Source organism: Miscanthus floridulus, chromosome 5 (genome assembly GCF_019320115.1).
Source record: "Miscanthus floridulus cultivar M001 chromosome 5, ASM1932011v1, whole genome shotgun sequence".
Lineage (NCBI taxonomy): Eukaryota > Viridiplantae > Streptophyta > Magnoliopsida > Poales > Poaceae > Miscanthus > Miscanthus floridulus.
Window position 1 is genome coordinate 149,050,890 of NC_089584.1, and position 14,941 is coordinate 149,065,830.

Consider the following 14,941-nt stretch of genomic DNA (forward strand, 5'->3'; position numbering starts at 1 on the left):
AAGGATAAGTTAGTAAGCAAGAAACCAGAGGAGCAAAGCTGCTAAAACGACCATTTTCTAACTAGGCTTGCGTCCTACAGTCAACCTGACTCTGATACCAATTTGTCACACCCAATTTTAAGGATAAAATTGAATGCACAAAACTCATGTGTGCCCAGGAATCAATCACACACACAAGCTGACAAATTACATATAGTATCATCACAGTGTCATCATACATCAGAGTTATAGTAAAACTTAGTCTTATACATCACAGCGGAATAGTAAAAAGATAATAAACCCTCATGGCCATTATCACAGGGAAGGTCAACTGGTTGACCACAAGCCTAATAATCCTCCGGGAAATCCTCATACCCGTTGTCATCTGTTACCCATCCGGGATTTTTATCCAAGTAAAGAAAATAAACAAGTGTAAGTACATTCCGTACTTAGCAAGCTAACATAGGATTATGAAGCTCAAGAAGGATAGACTCTGGTTTACTGTAGTTAGCATTTTTAATAGGTCAAACTTTTATTCTCAAGTATTATCAAGTTATGCTTAAGCTCCCATTTAATTCCCATAAGAACATATATCAAGGTCAGGTTTACCATATTTCATCATAGAACAACTTAAATGATTAACATCAAGTAACCAGTTATTTTGTGAGTTTTTCGGGCCACTCGTAACCGTGAGCACAGCTGTTATAACAGTTTGTTACCCTCTACAGAGGTGGTGCACATTCACCGCGAGTCGTGATCCCCATATGCCCGGGTTAATTACTCCCATGTCACTACCAAGGTGAGCGGGCAGGGTACACTATGAAGCCATTTCATAGGTTTCCCTAACAAGTTAGGGCCGCTAGGTTTCCTTGGCAGGCTGATGTAGGGACCCCCCTTTCCTATGGCACAAATCCGTCGTGGCTATACTCATAGGAACAGAGGCAGCCCTATACCCAAAGTGGCAAGCCCCATTTGCGCCAAAAAGGTAACCTCTAACCAGCTAGGAAAGGTCCTATTACTGAGCTAAAGTCAGAGCCATATGACTCTCCTGGTTGCACTGTCAGTCCCAGCTTTTGCCGACAGATAAGTCCTTATGGAGGGTCGGGAGCAACATGAACAAAGGTCATTTGCACTTTCGCCCTACGGAACAGTTGTTATAATTCATGTTACTCACTTTGTTCCATAGTATCATTCATCAACATGTATGTCAAATTCAGTTAGAGCACTAGCAATCTACCCATATGCATTTAACCCATAGGAGACAAGGAACAGGATAACAATCACTAGGATGTCCTTACGGGTATCAAAATTAGACACATGCAAATGAGTAATTGCTTAAAGTGAAATAGGACATCAAGTAAGGCACATGTTATACTTGCCTTGGTTCACAAACTCGTGCTGGTCCTACTGGTCGTCGAAGAGTTCTTGGTCTCCAACGTTTTCCTCACCGTCTGAACACGACCAACATGGCAACATACAACATTCCAAAAGCATTCATGCAAAGCAAACATTCCTATCATTAGAACAGTACACCAACAGTATTGAAATCAAGATAAAATGTTTGTAAAACTAATCTACGTTTCGCTACGATCACGTCAACGCGAAGTTCACGAAAAACGGAGCTAAAATACGAAAGTTATGTTTAAAACGGGTTTTCTTATAGCCCTATATTTAATTAAATCTAATCATGAAATTAAAAAGTTCCAAACTTGACTAACAGTAGCTCCAACATGTAGCTTATGAAATTACGAAGCTAACGCGATTTGAATGGATCAATTCGGAGTTAAAACGACAATTGTATAAGTGAAACAGTTCGAATGGCATTTCTGTAAATACTGAAAGCGTACTTTTGACTTAAACAGTGAAGTTTACGCTTTTCAAACGGGATTGCGCATTCGGGGAATTATGCCTTGGTCTGCGGGTTCTATTCTCTGAAAACCGAGGGGCTCTTTAGCATAATCACCCGCGAAGGGGTATCTTCTAACGTGAGCTGTCGGATTTGAAAAGAACAGCTAGAAATCGATCCGGGGAGAGAGAAGAAGAGATGGCCGGCCAGAACAGTGACTCCGGCGAGGCTTAGCCATGGCCGGCGGCAAAGAACACGCCGGCGAGCTCGGTTAGGGGGGCTAGGGTTCACCAAACGGGAAACCGAGGGCACCCGAGAGCTCGGGGGAAGAAGGGGGTCGCGGCTATGCCGTTTTGGCGGCCGGGAATGGCGGCAATCGCGGTGGCCGCCATGGCCGGTGACCATGGCCTGCGGAGCTTGCGGCCAAGGCGCGGGAAGCCAACAAAACGAGAAAAGAAGAGCATGGGAGGAGAGGGAAGAGTACGGTGAGTCTCACCGCGGTGAAAACCGGAGCGGAGGCGGCTCGGTGATGGAGTTTCGCGCTGAGGCGGACGGCGAAGCTCGGAGATCCTGGCAGCGGTGGCTGTGGGTTCCTCGGTGCTTGGCGAGCGAGCAAACGAGAGCGGGGAGGGCAGCCGGGTGCGCGCGGGGGTCTGGCTCCCTTTAAAACGAGGCCGAGGAGCGGGCGACGCTCCCACGTCGCGAGAAGCGGGCGTGGAGCAGTTGCGGCCTCGCGACATGGCCGGGCGGTTCCGAGGGCGCGGGGCAGAGGTGGGGGACGCGCTGACGGGCGGGGTCGGGCTGTCAGCGGCTGGGCATGGGAAACAGGCACGCGGTGCTGGGCCGGCGGTTGCTTGGCCGAGCTGGGCCAGAGCACGGGCGGTTGCCTGGCGTGGGCGTAGGCGCGGCTGGGCTGCGGCTGCTGGGCTGGCGACGCCGAGGCGCGCGGCTGCTGGGCCAAGAGCGGCGGCTGGGCTAGGCTGAGCGGCTGGCGGGCCGAGCGGGGAAGAGGGAGAGGAGAGTGAGCGGGCCGCAAAAGAACGGCCTGCAGGCCAAAACCGAGGAAGTGAGGAGATATTCATTTTCCTTTTTATTTTCCAACAAATTTTCCCAAAAGCATTTTCAAATTATTTTTGAACTCATTTGAACACTAATTTAAGAACAATCATCACATGAATAAATAATGCAGCAGCATGTATGCATTCAAAAGTTTTAAATCTTATAATTGATTTTAATTCGCCAAAAATTATTAATTTCCTATAATTGAATGCACACTTAATAACATAATAAATCAAATTTACTTATTTAAAAGAATGAAAAAGTTTGGGTGTTACATCGTCCACGACCGCGGTGCTCGCAGGGGCGCGTTGTGCGGGGTACGGTGGCACCTGGCTGCGGGGCGCGGCGCTCGCCCATGCCCACAGCACGCGCAGGGCAGCAGCGGTGCCCGCCGCGACGCTCGGGTCAAGGCACGGGGCGGCGGCGGCGCCTGGCCGCGGGGCGCGGCGCTCGCCCACGACCGCGGCACGCGTAGGGCTGCAGCGATGCCCGGCCGCAACGCTCGGGTCAAGGCACGGGGCGGCGGCGGCGCCTAGCCACGGGGCGCGGCGCTCGCCCACGACCACGGCGCACGTAGGGCAGCAGCGGTGCCCGGCCGCGATGCTCGGGTCAAGGCACGGGGCGGCGGCGGCGCCTGGCCGCGGGGCACGGCGCTCGCCGGGCCCCGGCACGCGTAGGGTGGCGGCAGCGCCTAGTCGCGGGGCGCAGTGCTTGTAGGGCTGTGGCACCCGCTCTTGAGCTCCCGTTCACCGCACCTGGCCGGAGACCGAGACACGCCCTTGTTTGGGACCGCCGCCGCCCTATTCCTAGCTGCCCAGGCCTCGTCGGGCTCAAGCCCTTTGCCGGCGACGAGCACTCACCACAGCAGGTATGCCTGCCCCTTCTGTTCCCTTCCGTGCGAAACTGAGCACCCGAACGGCCGAACCCTAATTTAAGCTATTTGGCTATCTGTATTCGATCGGATCTGATCTAATCACAAGTGTATGCATGTATTATGCCTACTAACTTGGTTTTTTGGTAAAATTGTTGGGTGTACACCCAGGACCTTGCCCCCCTGCTACGTGCTAGAGTAGCCTATTGGATTTTGTTGGTAGTGGAGCTGCCAGTTCAAGTCTTTTTCATGTCTTTCTGATACTTTAATTTGGCTAGATGTGGTTTAGGGTGCTTGATTATGGCTCAGGTTTAGGAATTTTTGTGAAAATCAGCGTGATTATCCAGACTTAGGTCTTGTATCTACTGGTTGAGGGTTAATTATCCCCTGTACTGGTGTCTGGTGGTTAGATATCTCCTATGATACCCTGGTTAATTGAAGCATTCCTGTTTTATGGGACGTTGATTCATTGGTCTTACTATCTTTTAATTCTAACTAGTACTATATGTTTATCTGTCAAGGCAGCGTTGAAATTTCCTATGACTAAGTATTAAGTGACGTGTTTCGATTTAGTGATCTCTCGATGATAATTTCTGTGCTTCTATGTCAAACTTCCACTTACAGGAACTAGATAATTGATCTTCGCTAAATTGATAATTTCTTGCAAGCATCAAACAGGGTTATGCTCTTCTCCTTTCTGAGTGTGTAACTTTGTTGCTGCCAATTTTATTATGATTTAAGGTTGTTAATGGAATGTATGCTTGTTTTTCCAGATGTTGCATTATTTAGTCTGATGTGTAATTAAAGGATTTACCCCTTTTGTTCTGGCTGATTCTTAGCTCATTTTCTAACAGTACTGTAATGTTTGTTATGTTGGTATGTAGGGAGTAACCATGTCTTCTTCAATGGAATCATTTTCTAACAGTACCGTAATGCGTGTGGAGGCGAGGTTGGCGGCTCTCCTGTGCAAGATAATGGTTAACCAAGCTGATGATGTTGCAGGGATAATCTCATCTAAGGCTGGCCTAAAATATCTGGGTCCTGATGTTGATGCTATGAAGGCTGTTGCTGATGCATACTCTAAAAGATCTCTCAAGTATTTTGAAACTGCCCTTCGCGATTACAAGTCCCAACTGGAGGAGGACCCTATTGTCCACAGGCATCTTTCTTCTCTGTATGATACGCTCTTGGAGCAGAACCTCTGCAGGTTGATTGAGCCCTATTCAAGGGTGGAGATTGCTCATATAGCGGAGATGATTGAATTGACGGTTGACCATGTTGAGAAGAAGCTGCCGCAGATGATCCTCGATAAGAAATTTGCTGGGACTCTAGATCAAGGTGCTGGCTGCCTCATTATCTTTGAGGATCCCAAGACGAAGGAAATCTTCCCTGCCACTCTCGAAACCATTTCGAATGTCATGAGGTCGGCCAAGATCATGGCTTGAAAGCAGCTAGTCTTACCTGTTTGCTCTGATTTCATTTTCAGTTCTGTCGATGTCCTCAGACATTTAGTCCTTCATCAATATTTGATAGTTTATTGTGCATGTTGCCACTCAATTTAGTTTAACAAAACATACTCTTGCTTGCTACATACTGCTAGGAACAAGACAATTTGCTGTTTCTGCGTGGTGGAAGTACTGTGAACACTTGCTGGTCCCAGGCATAAATTATACTTATTGTGCTACTACGATATTTGGCCCAATGTCGGGCTGCCTTACTCTTTACCGCTACAGGTTCATATGATCAATGGCTGACTATTTTTATGGTTGAGTCGGATGGATGTTATTGTGTGCCGCGCAGGACAGCAGCGGTGCCCGGCCGCGATGCTTGGGTCAAGGCGTGGGGCAGCGGCAGCGCCTGGCCACGGGGCACAAAGCTCGCGCGGGGCTTGGTGCGGGGGCATGCGGGTGCTGCGCGTTCGCGTCCTCGGTGGCCGCGCCATGGCCGGACGGTCGACCCCGTGCCGTGCGCAACCGAGCCTCGGTCAGACAGGGGCAAAATCACAATTAGGCATAAAAACAAGGGGCAAAATCGCATGGGCATTCATGTCTTTTGTACAAAGTTTAACACCATTAGGGGTGGATAACGGAGCAGGGGCAAACCGGTGCTTCGTGAATGGCACAGTAGGGGTAAATTCACAAAGTCAAAAAAATAGGGGCAAAATCACAATTTCGATACAAAACAAGGGTACAAACGCAAGAGCCCCTTTTTCTGTCTACATTTAGTACTCTATATATGTGTCCAAACATGCTCTTTTACTGTAGGAGGCAAAATTTATTGAAAACTAAACAGACACTTAGTCCCTATAGGGTTGTATCTGGACCAAGCTTGGACATGATGGCTTGACACGACGCAACATAAATAAGTCAGTGCCTAATAGTATCATGCCCCAATAGTGATAATCTATAATGCGTACCAAGACCTCGAGAAATGGACCCTGTTAAAAATCTGTAATAGTTTTACACTTAAAATATAACATTATTTATAATTACATATTTATCGACAAAAGATGCTCGAAAGTCTACCGAGGGGCTACCCATGATGGTAGATTATTCGGAGGAGGTGCGCGTGATCAAGAACAAGACGACAACATAGACACAAGAGTTAGATAGGTTTGGGCTGCCGACACGACGTAATACCTACTCCTATGGTATGTTGTTTGGTATTAGCTATCGTATGAGATTGGATCTAATATTGTATCTGCTATTGGGATGTTCTCTATGGGACCTATGCCCCTCCTTATATACTCTAGAGGGGTAGGGTTATAAGGTGAATATCATATTTGGTACAATATCTAATAAATCACAGCGGTGCACGCCGAGCTGAGCCGTGCGCCGTATGTCTCGATCTTGTGGGCTGGGCCACCTTTGAGGCGCGGCCCATGTCTTTCCTTGTGGGTACCGGGGGTCATATCCCCCACAGCTAGTCCCCAAGCGTCTTGTATCATTTTGGCGACGCCGTCTAGATCAAGTCCGAGCAGTTTATCACAAAGCCGACCTCCATTAGTTGACGAACCAAGCAGCAAGTATAAAAGCCAACCAGCTCGGCTGGTGACTTGGGCGGTGAAAATGCCTACCGACCAGCTTAATCACCCAGCCGAGCTATGGAGACAGCTGCCGGGTTGTTTAGCTGACCGGCAGACCTCGGACTTCACCAAGTAAGGCTTGTCAGAAGGATGTAAGGGGCTCAAGATAAAATTTAAAAATTCTCCACCTGAGGCGAAGTATGGCCACTTAGTCTCCTTAGTCGATAAGAAGGGTAAGTCAGAAGAGAAGCACTACATTCACCGCTAGGTGAAGTGTAGTCACTTAGTCCCCGAGCCTGCTGGAAGATGAAGAATGAATCTTATAGCAGGGTCAAAGAAAGTAAGTCTGAAATGTACTTATCAAGGTCCCCAACGTGCTGCTCAGGATCAGCACCCTGATCCGAATAGCATGGAGCAACTTGATAGCACACCAGCTTTAATTGGAGCGAAGCGAAGACGTGGTAAAATTCGACCACCAAGGGAGTCTCCAGCTTAGCTAGCGGGCACTGGCCGACGATGAAGCGAGTCCCCAGCTTAGCTGGCGGGCACTGGTCGACAATGAAGCGAGTCCCCAGCTCAGCTGACGGGCACTGGTCGGCGATGAAGCGAGTCCCCAGCTCAGCCGCGTGGGCACTGGTCGGCGATGACGAGCATGTGCATTGCTTCAGTCTTCTGGTACATTCTCTTTTTAGGGCTTCTAAAATCATGCCATTTGCCCATTTGACCTGGCCATTGACTTTAGGGTGGGCGACTGAGACGTACTTGACTGAAATGCATCGGTCTTCACAGAACATAAATAAGCGACGAACGGTGCAGTGAGCGGCGAACGGTGAAGTGAGCGCCGAGCAATCCAAGCAACTGATTGGTGGCGAAGTAAGCGCCGAGTAGTCCGAGCAACTGATTGGTGGCGAAGTAAGCGTCGAGGAGTCCGAGCAGCTGATCGGTGAGAAGTAGCCCAAATGCCAGATGGTGCAACCACCCGAACGACGATCCTTGTGGCCTTCCCAGGTGATCTAGTCCCCGAGCGTAAGAGATGAGCTCGACAACCGAACCAGCCCTTGTAAAACAAATACGAAGAATAGATAGTACATGATGTACAGATAAAATATATGAACTCAACGATGAAGATAGTAGAGCGGAGTAAATAAACATTGAAGTTTATTCATATTTTATATAAACCGGCCCGATCAGTTAGTTCATCATTGAGCTCCCAGCCCCGGCCAGCCTGAAGTCCATAACACAGAGTGCTGTGGCTCGTGCACGTGTAGGAAGACAAACGTAACCGAGGAGCCGCTGCCGACCACCCATAACGCAAAGCGCGGGGCAGCATGCACATGTAGGGAGAAGCCGAGGATAAGGCCATTTCTGAAAAACGCAAGTGAAAACGTGTCTGGTCGGCGAGCCAATGGCGAAACTGTATGCCATCTTTTAGATGGTATACTTGTAGGAAAAAATCATTTAGAGAACAACATGGAGAAATTTCACGGAGACATATGAGGGTTGGAGAATATTGAAAAAATATTAAAGCGTGACTTATCTTGATTGTCGCCAGGTAGAGTAGTCAGCATGTCATGATGTCCTTGTAGATGCATATGGCTAGGCAGCTCAGACGCTTGCTTACAGCTCGGATGGCTCGCTTGCAACTTCTCGGAGTTCTCGATCGGGTCGGAGTAGTCGAATTCGGCGGGCGGAATTGGCTCGTCGATGACACTGCCGATGAAGCGGTTTAGGGTCGTGACGAGGTGGTTGCTCCTGGGCGTGGTTGGATCTTGTCGTGAAGGGTAGCAGCCGCCGCGGCGCTGTTAGTGGTCGTACGGGTGTAGCGCCCATCGTTCCAGAGAATCAGCTAGCGCTTGTTGGCGGCCGGGCATCATGATGAGATCCGATCGATACATAGAGAAAAAATAATCTGGATCAGATATTTGAAGAGCAAATCAATCTAATCTAGAACGTTGCTAAGAACGACTCACCTAATTTTTTTAGTTATCGATGAAAACTGCCATCTGGCTCGTCAAAGGATCAGCGCACACCCCAACCTGATGAGTCAACTGTCGACAAAAGATGCTCGGCAGTCCACCGAGTGGCTACCTATGATGGTAGATTGTTTGGAGGAGGTGCGCATGACCAAGAACAAGATGGCAACAGAGACACAAGAGTTAGATAGATTTGGGCTGCTGGCAGGACGTAATATCCTACTCCAGTGATATGTTGTTTAGTATTAACTATCGTATGAGATTGGATCTGATATTGAATCTGCTATTGGGATGTCTTCTAGGGGACCTCTGTCCCTCCTTATATACTCTAGAGGGGTAGGGTTACAAGGTAAATATCCTATTTGGTACAATATCTAATAAATCATAGTGGCGCACGCCGAGCTGAGCCGTGCGCCGTACGTCTCGATCTCGTGGGCTAGGCCACCTTTGAGACGCGACCCATGTCTTATCTTGTGAGTACCGAAGATCATATCCCCACAATATCCTATAACGAACTACTCCTAGTTTGGACTTTGGAGTGATAATAATGCCCTTGAGCCCTTGTGGGCAAGAAAAAACTGGGTTCTAATAATAGTAATAATGTGTAGAGTGTAGCAGACGATCTCTCGTCGTCCCATCGCACATGAGTACACATGGCACACCCTTGGCATGCAAATGCTTTGCCAATTATTAGCCAGGCAGCTCGCGATCATTGTACACCACGCGGCCGTTGCACCCTACGCACGCAGGACGCAGCAGTGCTGCATATGCTCATGCATCGCCGATCAGTTGGCGGCGAGGCCGAGCTGCTGGAGGTGGTGGTCGGTGTCCTCCGGGTGGTCGTGCAACTCCCTGTGCCGCGGCGGCAGCAACCACCGGCCGTCCTCCGCCCTCACCATGCCCTTATTCTCGTCCTGCCGCCACGCGGGCGGCACCATGTGCTCGTCAAGGAGGAAGTCGGTGGCCTTGTTCACCAGCGCCGGGTCCCTGCCGCAGAGCCTGAACTCCCGGCCGCGGCCCCGGTAGCCGTCCAGCAGGTGCAGGTGCGCCTCCAGGTTGTGGAAGCACGCCAGGTCCAGCGTGTCCGCCTTGAGGTACGGCGACACCTTGTGGTCCAGCGCCAGGTCCACGCCGACGTGCACGTACACGGCGCCCAGCCCGAGGTCGTCGATCAGCCGCATTGCCGCCTCCGGAAACGACTTCTCGTCCAGGACGTAGAACACGCCGGGCTCTGCTGCTGCGTGTTCTGGTGGTTCCATAACGTGTGACGTGACTTTGTAGGGTTGGTTGGAACTTGGATAATGTTTTCCCTTGGTTTAAAATTATAAAACATTTTATCTTTTTAGATATGTAGTTTTTGTTGTGCACTATACACTATATCTAGATACATGCTAAAACCAACGTACCTAAAAAAAAATCAAAACATCTTTATAATTTATAAATAGATGGAGTACTTGGTCCGTCCATATGTTTTACTGATTTTCCCAGATAGTCCATACTAAGGTTTTCAGGATTCCACTAGACATGCATTGTATATATTTTCCTTATCATTCGTAAATTAGTATTCTATAATTTATGATAGTGTCTGAGAGTTAATTACAATACATGGTTAATTTTTCATAGACAATGAAGGGTATAATTCATGTTTTTTTTAATGGAGGGTATAATTCATGTGCATCACTGCTTTTGTTTTCTTGAAGAAATGGGGCCGTATTTCACGTGTACTCCTATACCGCACTCTTTAGACCGACTCCAACGACGAGACCCAAATGCAAAATAGGTCACGCACAGTGTTTTTGGGTAGTAAAAACACGTTCCAACGGATGACCCAAACCGAAGATGCATTTTGCGTTCGAGCGGATCCGAGACGCAAATAAACGTCTCCAGACAGAGACGACGCAAATCGGCCAAACAAAGAAAAAAAAGGAACGCACCATTCCCCATCTTCTTCGTCGCTCGCTCCATCCCGACGCGGCGGCGGAATCGGCGGTGGCGCCTCCCGCGGTCCCTCGCGTCCGTCCGCCCTGCGCTCCCTGTCCTCTCGTGCTTGCTTCGCTTTCTTCTTCGTCTCCCGCCTGCTCTGCTGCTGCGTCTCTCCCGTGTTGCCGCCTTCTGTGCGTGCCTCGTCGTCGCCGTTGGTCGGCCGGCCGCCGTGGCGGACCTGCGGCGTTGCACGCCGGCCGTCGGTGCTCTGCTAACTGCTCTGCGCGTCCGGCCGCCGCTGTACCTTCGCTGCTCCCTCTTCCCTCCTCTTCTGCTTACGCCCGCGGCGTTTCTTGCCTCCGTCCACTCCCTGTGTCGGCCTTTCCTCAGTGCCTCGCCCGATCTCGCGCCGGAGCTCGCAGCTCGGTGGCCGGCCGTGGGGAAGACGAAAATGGAGGAGCAAGCGGCACCGACGGAGGAAACTGCGAGTCTTCTTTTTGGGTTAGTTGTTGGAGAAGGTTGGTTTTTTGCGTCCGTGACTCTTTGCTGTACGTGACCCAAATCCTATAATAGGTCTCGTGTTTGCGTTCTACCGTTGGAGACCGTCTTACAAAGACATCCGGAGGGAACAAAAAATTACGTGCTGGTCCATGCGCGGTTTGTAGGCCTATTCGTGGGCTACATCCAAAAACATTCGAGTCCCGTTCGTTTTGGGCCCCAAGCCCACCGGATCCTGTCCGTCGCTGTCGTGGAGAAGAAACACACCAGCGCAGCGCTATCCACAACCATCAGCGCTAGTATCCGCAGCGCCCGGAATGGCGGCACCCTCCCACGTCCTCCCCTTCCTCTCCCCCGCCGGCGGGTGCGCCGCCTCCTGCCGCCCGCTCCCGCTCCCACTCCCAGTCTAGCCGCCGCGCTGGCCTCCTGCGCTGCTCGGCCGCGGCCGGCCAGGCGGGCTTCTTCACCCGCCTCGGCCGCCTCATCAAGGAGAAGGCCAAGAGCGACGTCGAGAAGCTCTTCTCCGGCTTCTCCAAGACCCGCGAGAACCTCTCCGTCGTCGACGAGCTCCTCACCTACTGGAACCTCGCCGACACCGACCGCGTCCTCGACGACCTCGAGGAGGTGCGCCTAGCCAGCACCGCCTCACCTCTCCCTTGGACTCTCTCTCTGCTGTCTGCTCCATCGGTTCGGTTCTGATGGTGTTCCTTGCTGATGCACACCCGTCACCCAGGCGCTGCTGGTCTCGGACTTCGGACCCAAAATCTCGTTCCGGATCGTCGACACGCTCCGCGAGGAGATCCGCGACGGCAAGCTCAAGTCCGGCGCCGAGATAAAGGTCAATTCGATCGGTTCTCGGCTGCTGTTTTTCAGTTTCACTGAACATTTTCGTTTATTTAGCTGTTTAGCGACTACATTTTACAGTGTTGAACTGTTGATGGTCGACGGTGGTGCAGGTCGCGCTGAAAAGGTGCATCCTGGAACTGCTGACGAGCAAGGGCGGCAACTCGGAGCTCAATCTCGGCTTCAGGTTCTGCTCCCTCCTGCCTACGAGAATCTTTTGTTGATTGAGGTTTGATAGGTCTCAATGGGCTCTGTCGTTGTGCCAGGAAGCCAGCTGTCATCATGATCGTGGGAGTGAATGGCGGTGGAAAGACAACCTCACTAAGGTACACAGTTTGCTGCATTGTTGATTGCGCTGCTTTCAGTTAGATAAACTTTTGTCTGTCGAGCTTAATTATACACTGATTTTCAACTGGAAAAGGCACTCTCTGTTCATAGTAATTTAGAACTTTGTGGTCATAGTTTGAGTACATCAGTATATCACATTTGCTTTGGACTCGATCCACTGCTTAGTTTGCCACTTTACTTAATTAATTTTGAAAGGATGTTTTCGATGAATTCAACAACATGATGCTATCAACTGGTACCATAGATTGATCATGCTTTTCATTTGTTGTATTATGCAGGCAAGCTTGCTTATAGGTTTAAGAACGAAGGAGTGAAGGTGAGTCTATTTTCTTGACATCTCCTGTTTTATAGGCTTAGTTGTGTGGGAAAAGGTCCAGCTAATATGTATTGCTTCAGGACATTGCTTCTACAGTGTAGTTATAATGTACTGCTTACACTCTATTTATTGTTTTTGATCAACCATGTTTTCCCACAAATAAATTAATCAGTTTGCGTCTCCTGCTTGGAAACATAATATAGGTATTGATGGCAGCAGGTGATACCTTCAGAGCAGCAGCTCGTGACCAGCTAGAAGTTTGGGCTGAGAGAACTGGTTCTGAGATTGTCATTGACAATGATAAGAAGGCACAGCCTCCAGCAGGTATCACCACATGGTCTGCCGAGCATTATGAAAGCACTTTGCTCCCTCATTGGGACTATGCTCTTATGTTTCATCTAATTTGACTTGTTTGGTAGTTCTTTCGCAGGCAGTAAAGCGCGGGAAGCGTGAGGGGTTTGATGTGGTTCTGTGTGATACATCAGGAAGTATGGTTGTTGTTACAGACTTCGATTATCATCTGTTTAGGTATTTACTTGATGGGGGCTGAAATTAACTACATTGGAGCATCTTTTGCAGGACTTCATACAAATTACGGTTTGATGGAAGAGCTGGTTTCTTGCAAAAAAGTCCTAGCTAAAGCGCTTCCTGGTGCTCCAAATGTATGCTGTATTCAATGTATACAGATTTAATTTGATTTATTATTTGCTCATTTTTAGTTGGTAATAACTACATATTGTCTAATGGTCTCCAGGAGATTTTGCTGGTCCTTGATGGAACGACTGGCTTGAACATGTTACAGCAAGCAAGGGAGTTCAATGATGTAATCACCGCACCTGATAATTCAGTATTAAATTTCATCATCATTCGTTCAAGAGGACTATTGGTGTCCTCGCTAAAAAAAGGAAAAAGGGGAGGATTATTGGTGATGTTGTACTCTCTTGGCTCTTTTCTAGGTTGTAGGAATCACTGGATTCATCCTGACAAAGCTTGATGGCACTGCGCGCGGTGGCTGTGTGGTAGGCACATCTTTGTTGCATAAACAAACTGAAAAATGGCCATTGTTACAGTCTCACCTGTGGATTTTCTTGCTTGGTCTGTTACAGGTTAGCGTTGTGGATGAGCTTGGAATCCCGGTGAAGTTTATTGGGGTTGGTGAAGGGATGGAAGACCTACAACCTTTTGACGCTGAGGCATTTGTTGAAGCCATTTTCCCATGAATTCGGGTTTTGGGCATACGTGTACTGTAAAGCTTTTTGACTCTGTCGTTGCTTTGGCTCTTCATGTAAGTTATTCTTGTTGTGTCCATTGAAACTACAATAGTGTAGGAACTAGGAAGCACAAGGCCAGGGTCGAGACGAATTGGAGTCCGAGCTAAGCTGAGACAGAATCACAGAACTTGTCTTCCGGTCTGTAACGAGCTAGGAGCTGAAGTTTTTGTTGGTGGAGTTTGTGGACCTGCGGGTCCCTTGTGTAAGAGGCTGGTAACTGTAAATTTCGAATTGCACTGGGAGGATTCGGAGAAAGAAATGGGAGAATATACTAGATCCTATTCTTACACTAAATGTAACTGAATTCTTGGATTATCTGCGATCTCAACAGTTACAGATGTGCTAAGGTGATAAGGAAACTCGCACAACGCTAAGAGCGTGTTTGCCAGGGCTTTTTGCGGTTCCGGCTCCTCCTGCACCCGCACCCCGTAATATAGCAACACTGTTTGTAGGAGCTGTTTTTCTCTCTCCGATCAAAAAGTCACCATTCGTGCTCCGGTTCCTTCGGTACTGTAGTGCTCTCTCTCCGATCAAAAAGTCACCATTCGTGCTCCGGTTCCTTCGGTACTGTAGTGCCGAGCTCAAACACGCCCTAATTCAGTCTACGGCAAGCAGATGAGAGGCTACATTAAATAGCATTGAGTAACTAGTGATATGCCGGCAAGAATTCAGGACAAGTTTTTGGAGGGAGTAGTTTGGTCCTCGGCCTGGACCCCACGCAAGAAATAACTTATAGATTTGTCACATCAAAATTGCAACGGCGAGACATATATGCGAGTACTACTCATCTTGTTCCAATTTTATGTTGTTTTAGTTTTTTTTTTCTCAAGCAATGCAAGATAGGTTTTATTAGTTTTGTTATGATTCAAACTTCTCTTGTTTTGATCAAGTTTATAGAAAAAAACAAAACATCTACAGCATCAAACAAAATTTATTAGACATGTCATGACATATATTTTAATTTCATATTTGTTTGATAATATTGACGC

At 48.8% G+C, this 14,941-nt stretch overlaps 1 protein-coding gene and 1 pseudogene across 1 annotated transcript; both read left to right on the forward strand.

The window, feature by feature from the left end:
• The first annotated feature begins 4,687 nt into the window (after positions 1-4,687).
• Positions 4,688-5,200, forward strand: LOC136455611 (26S proteasome non-ATPase regulatory subunit 11 homolog). The gene has a single exon (XM_066455560.1). It carries the CDS (start codon positions 4,688-4,690, stop codon positions 5,198-5,200), a length of 513 nt encoding a protein of 170 aa, XP_066311657.1.
• Positions 5,201-11,491: 6,291 nt separating this feature from the next.
• On the forward strand, positions 11,492-14,252 carry LOC136454123 (cell division protein FtsY homolog, chloroplastic-like; annotated as a pseudogene).
• Positions 14,253-14,941: the final 689 nt, after the last annotated feature.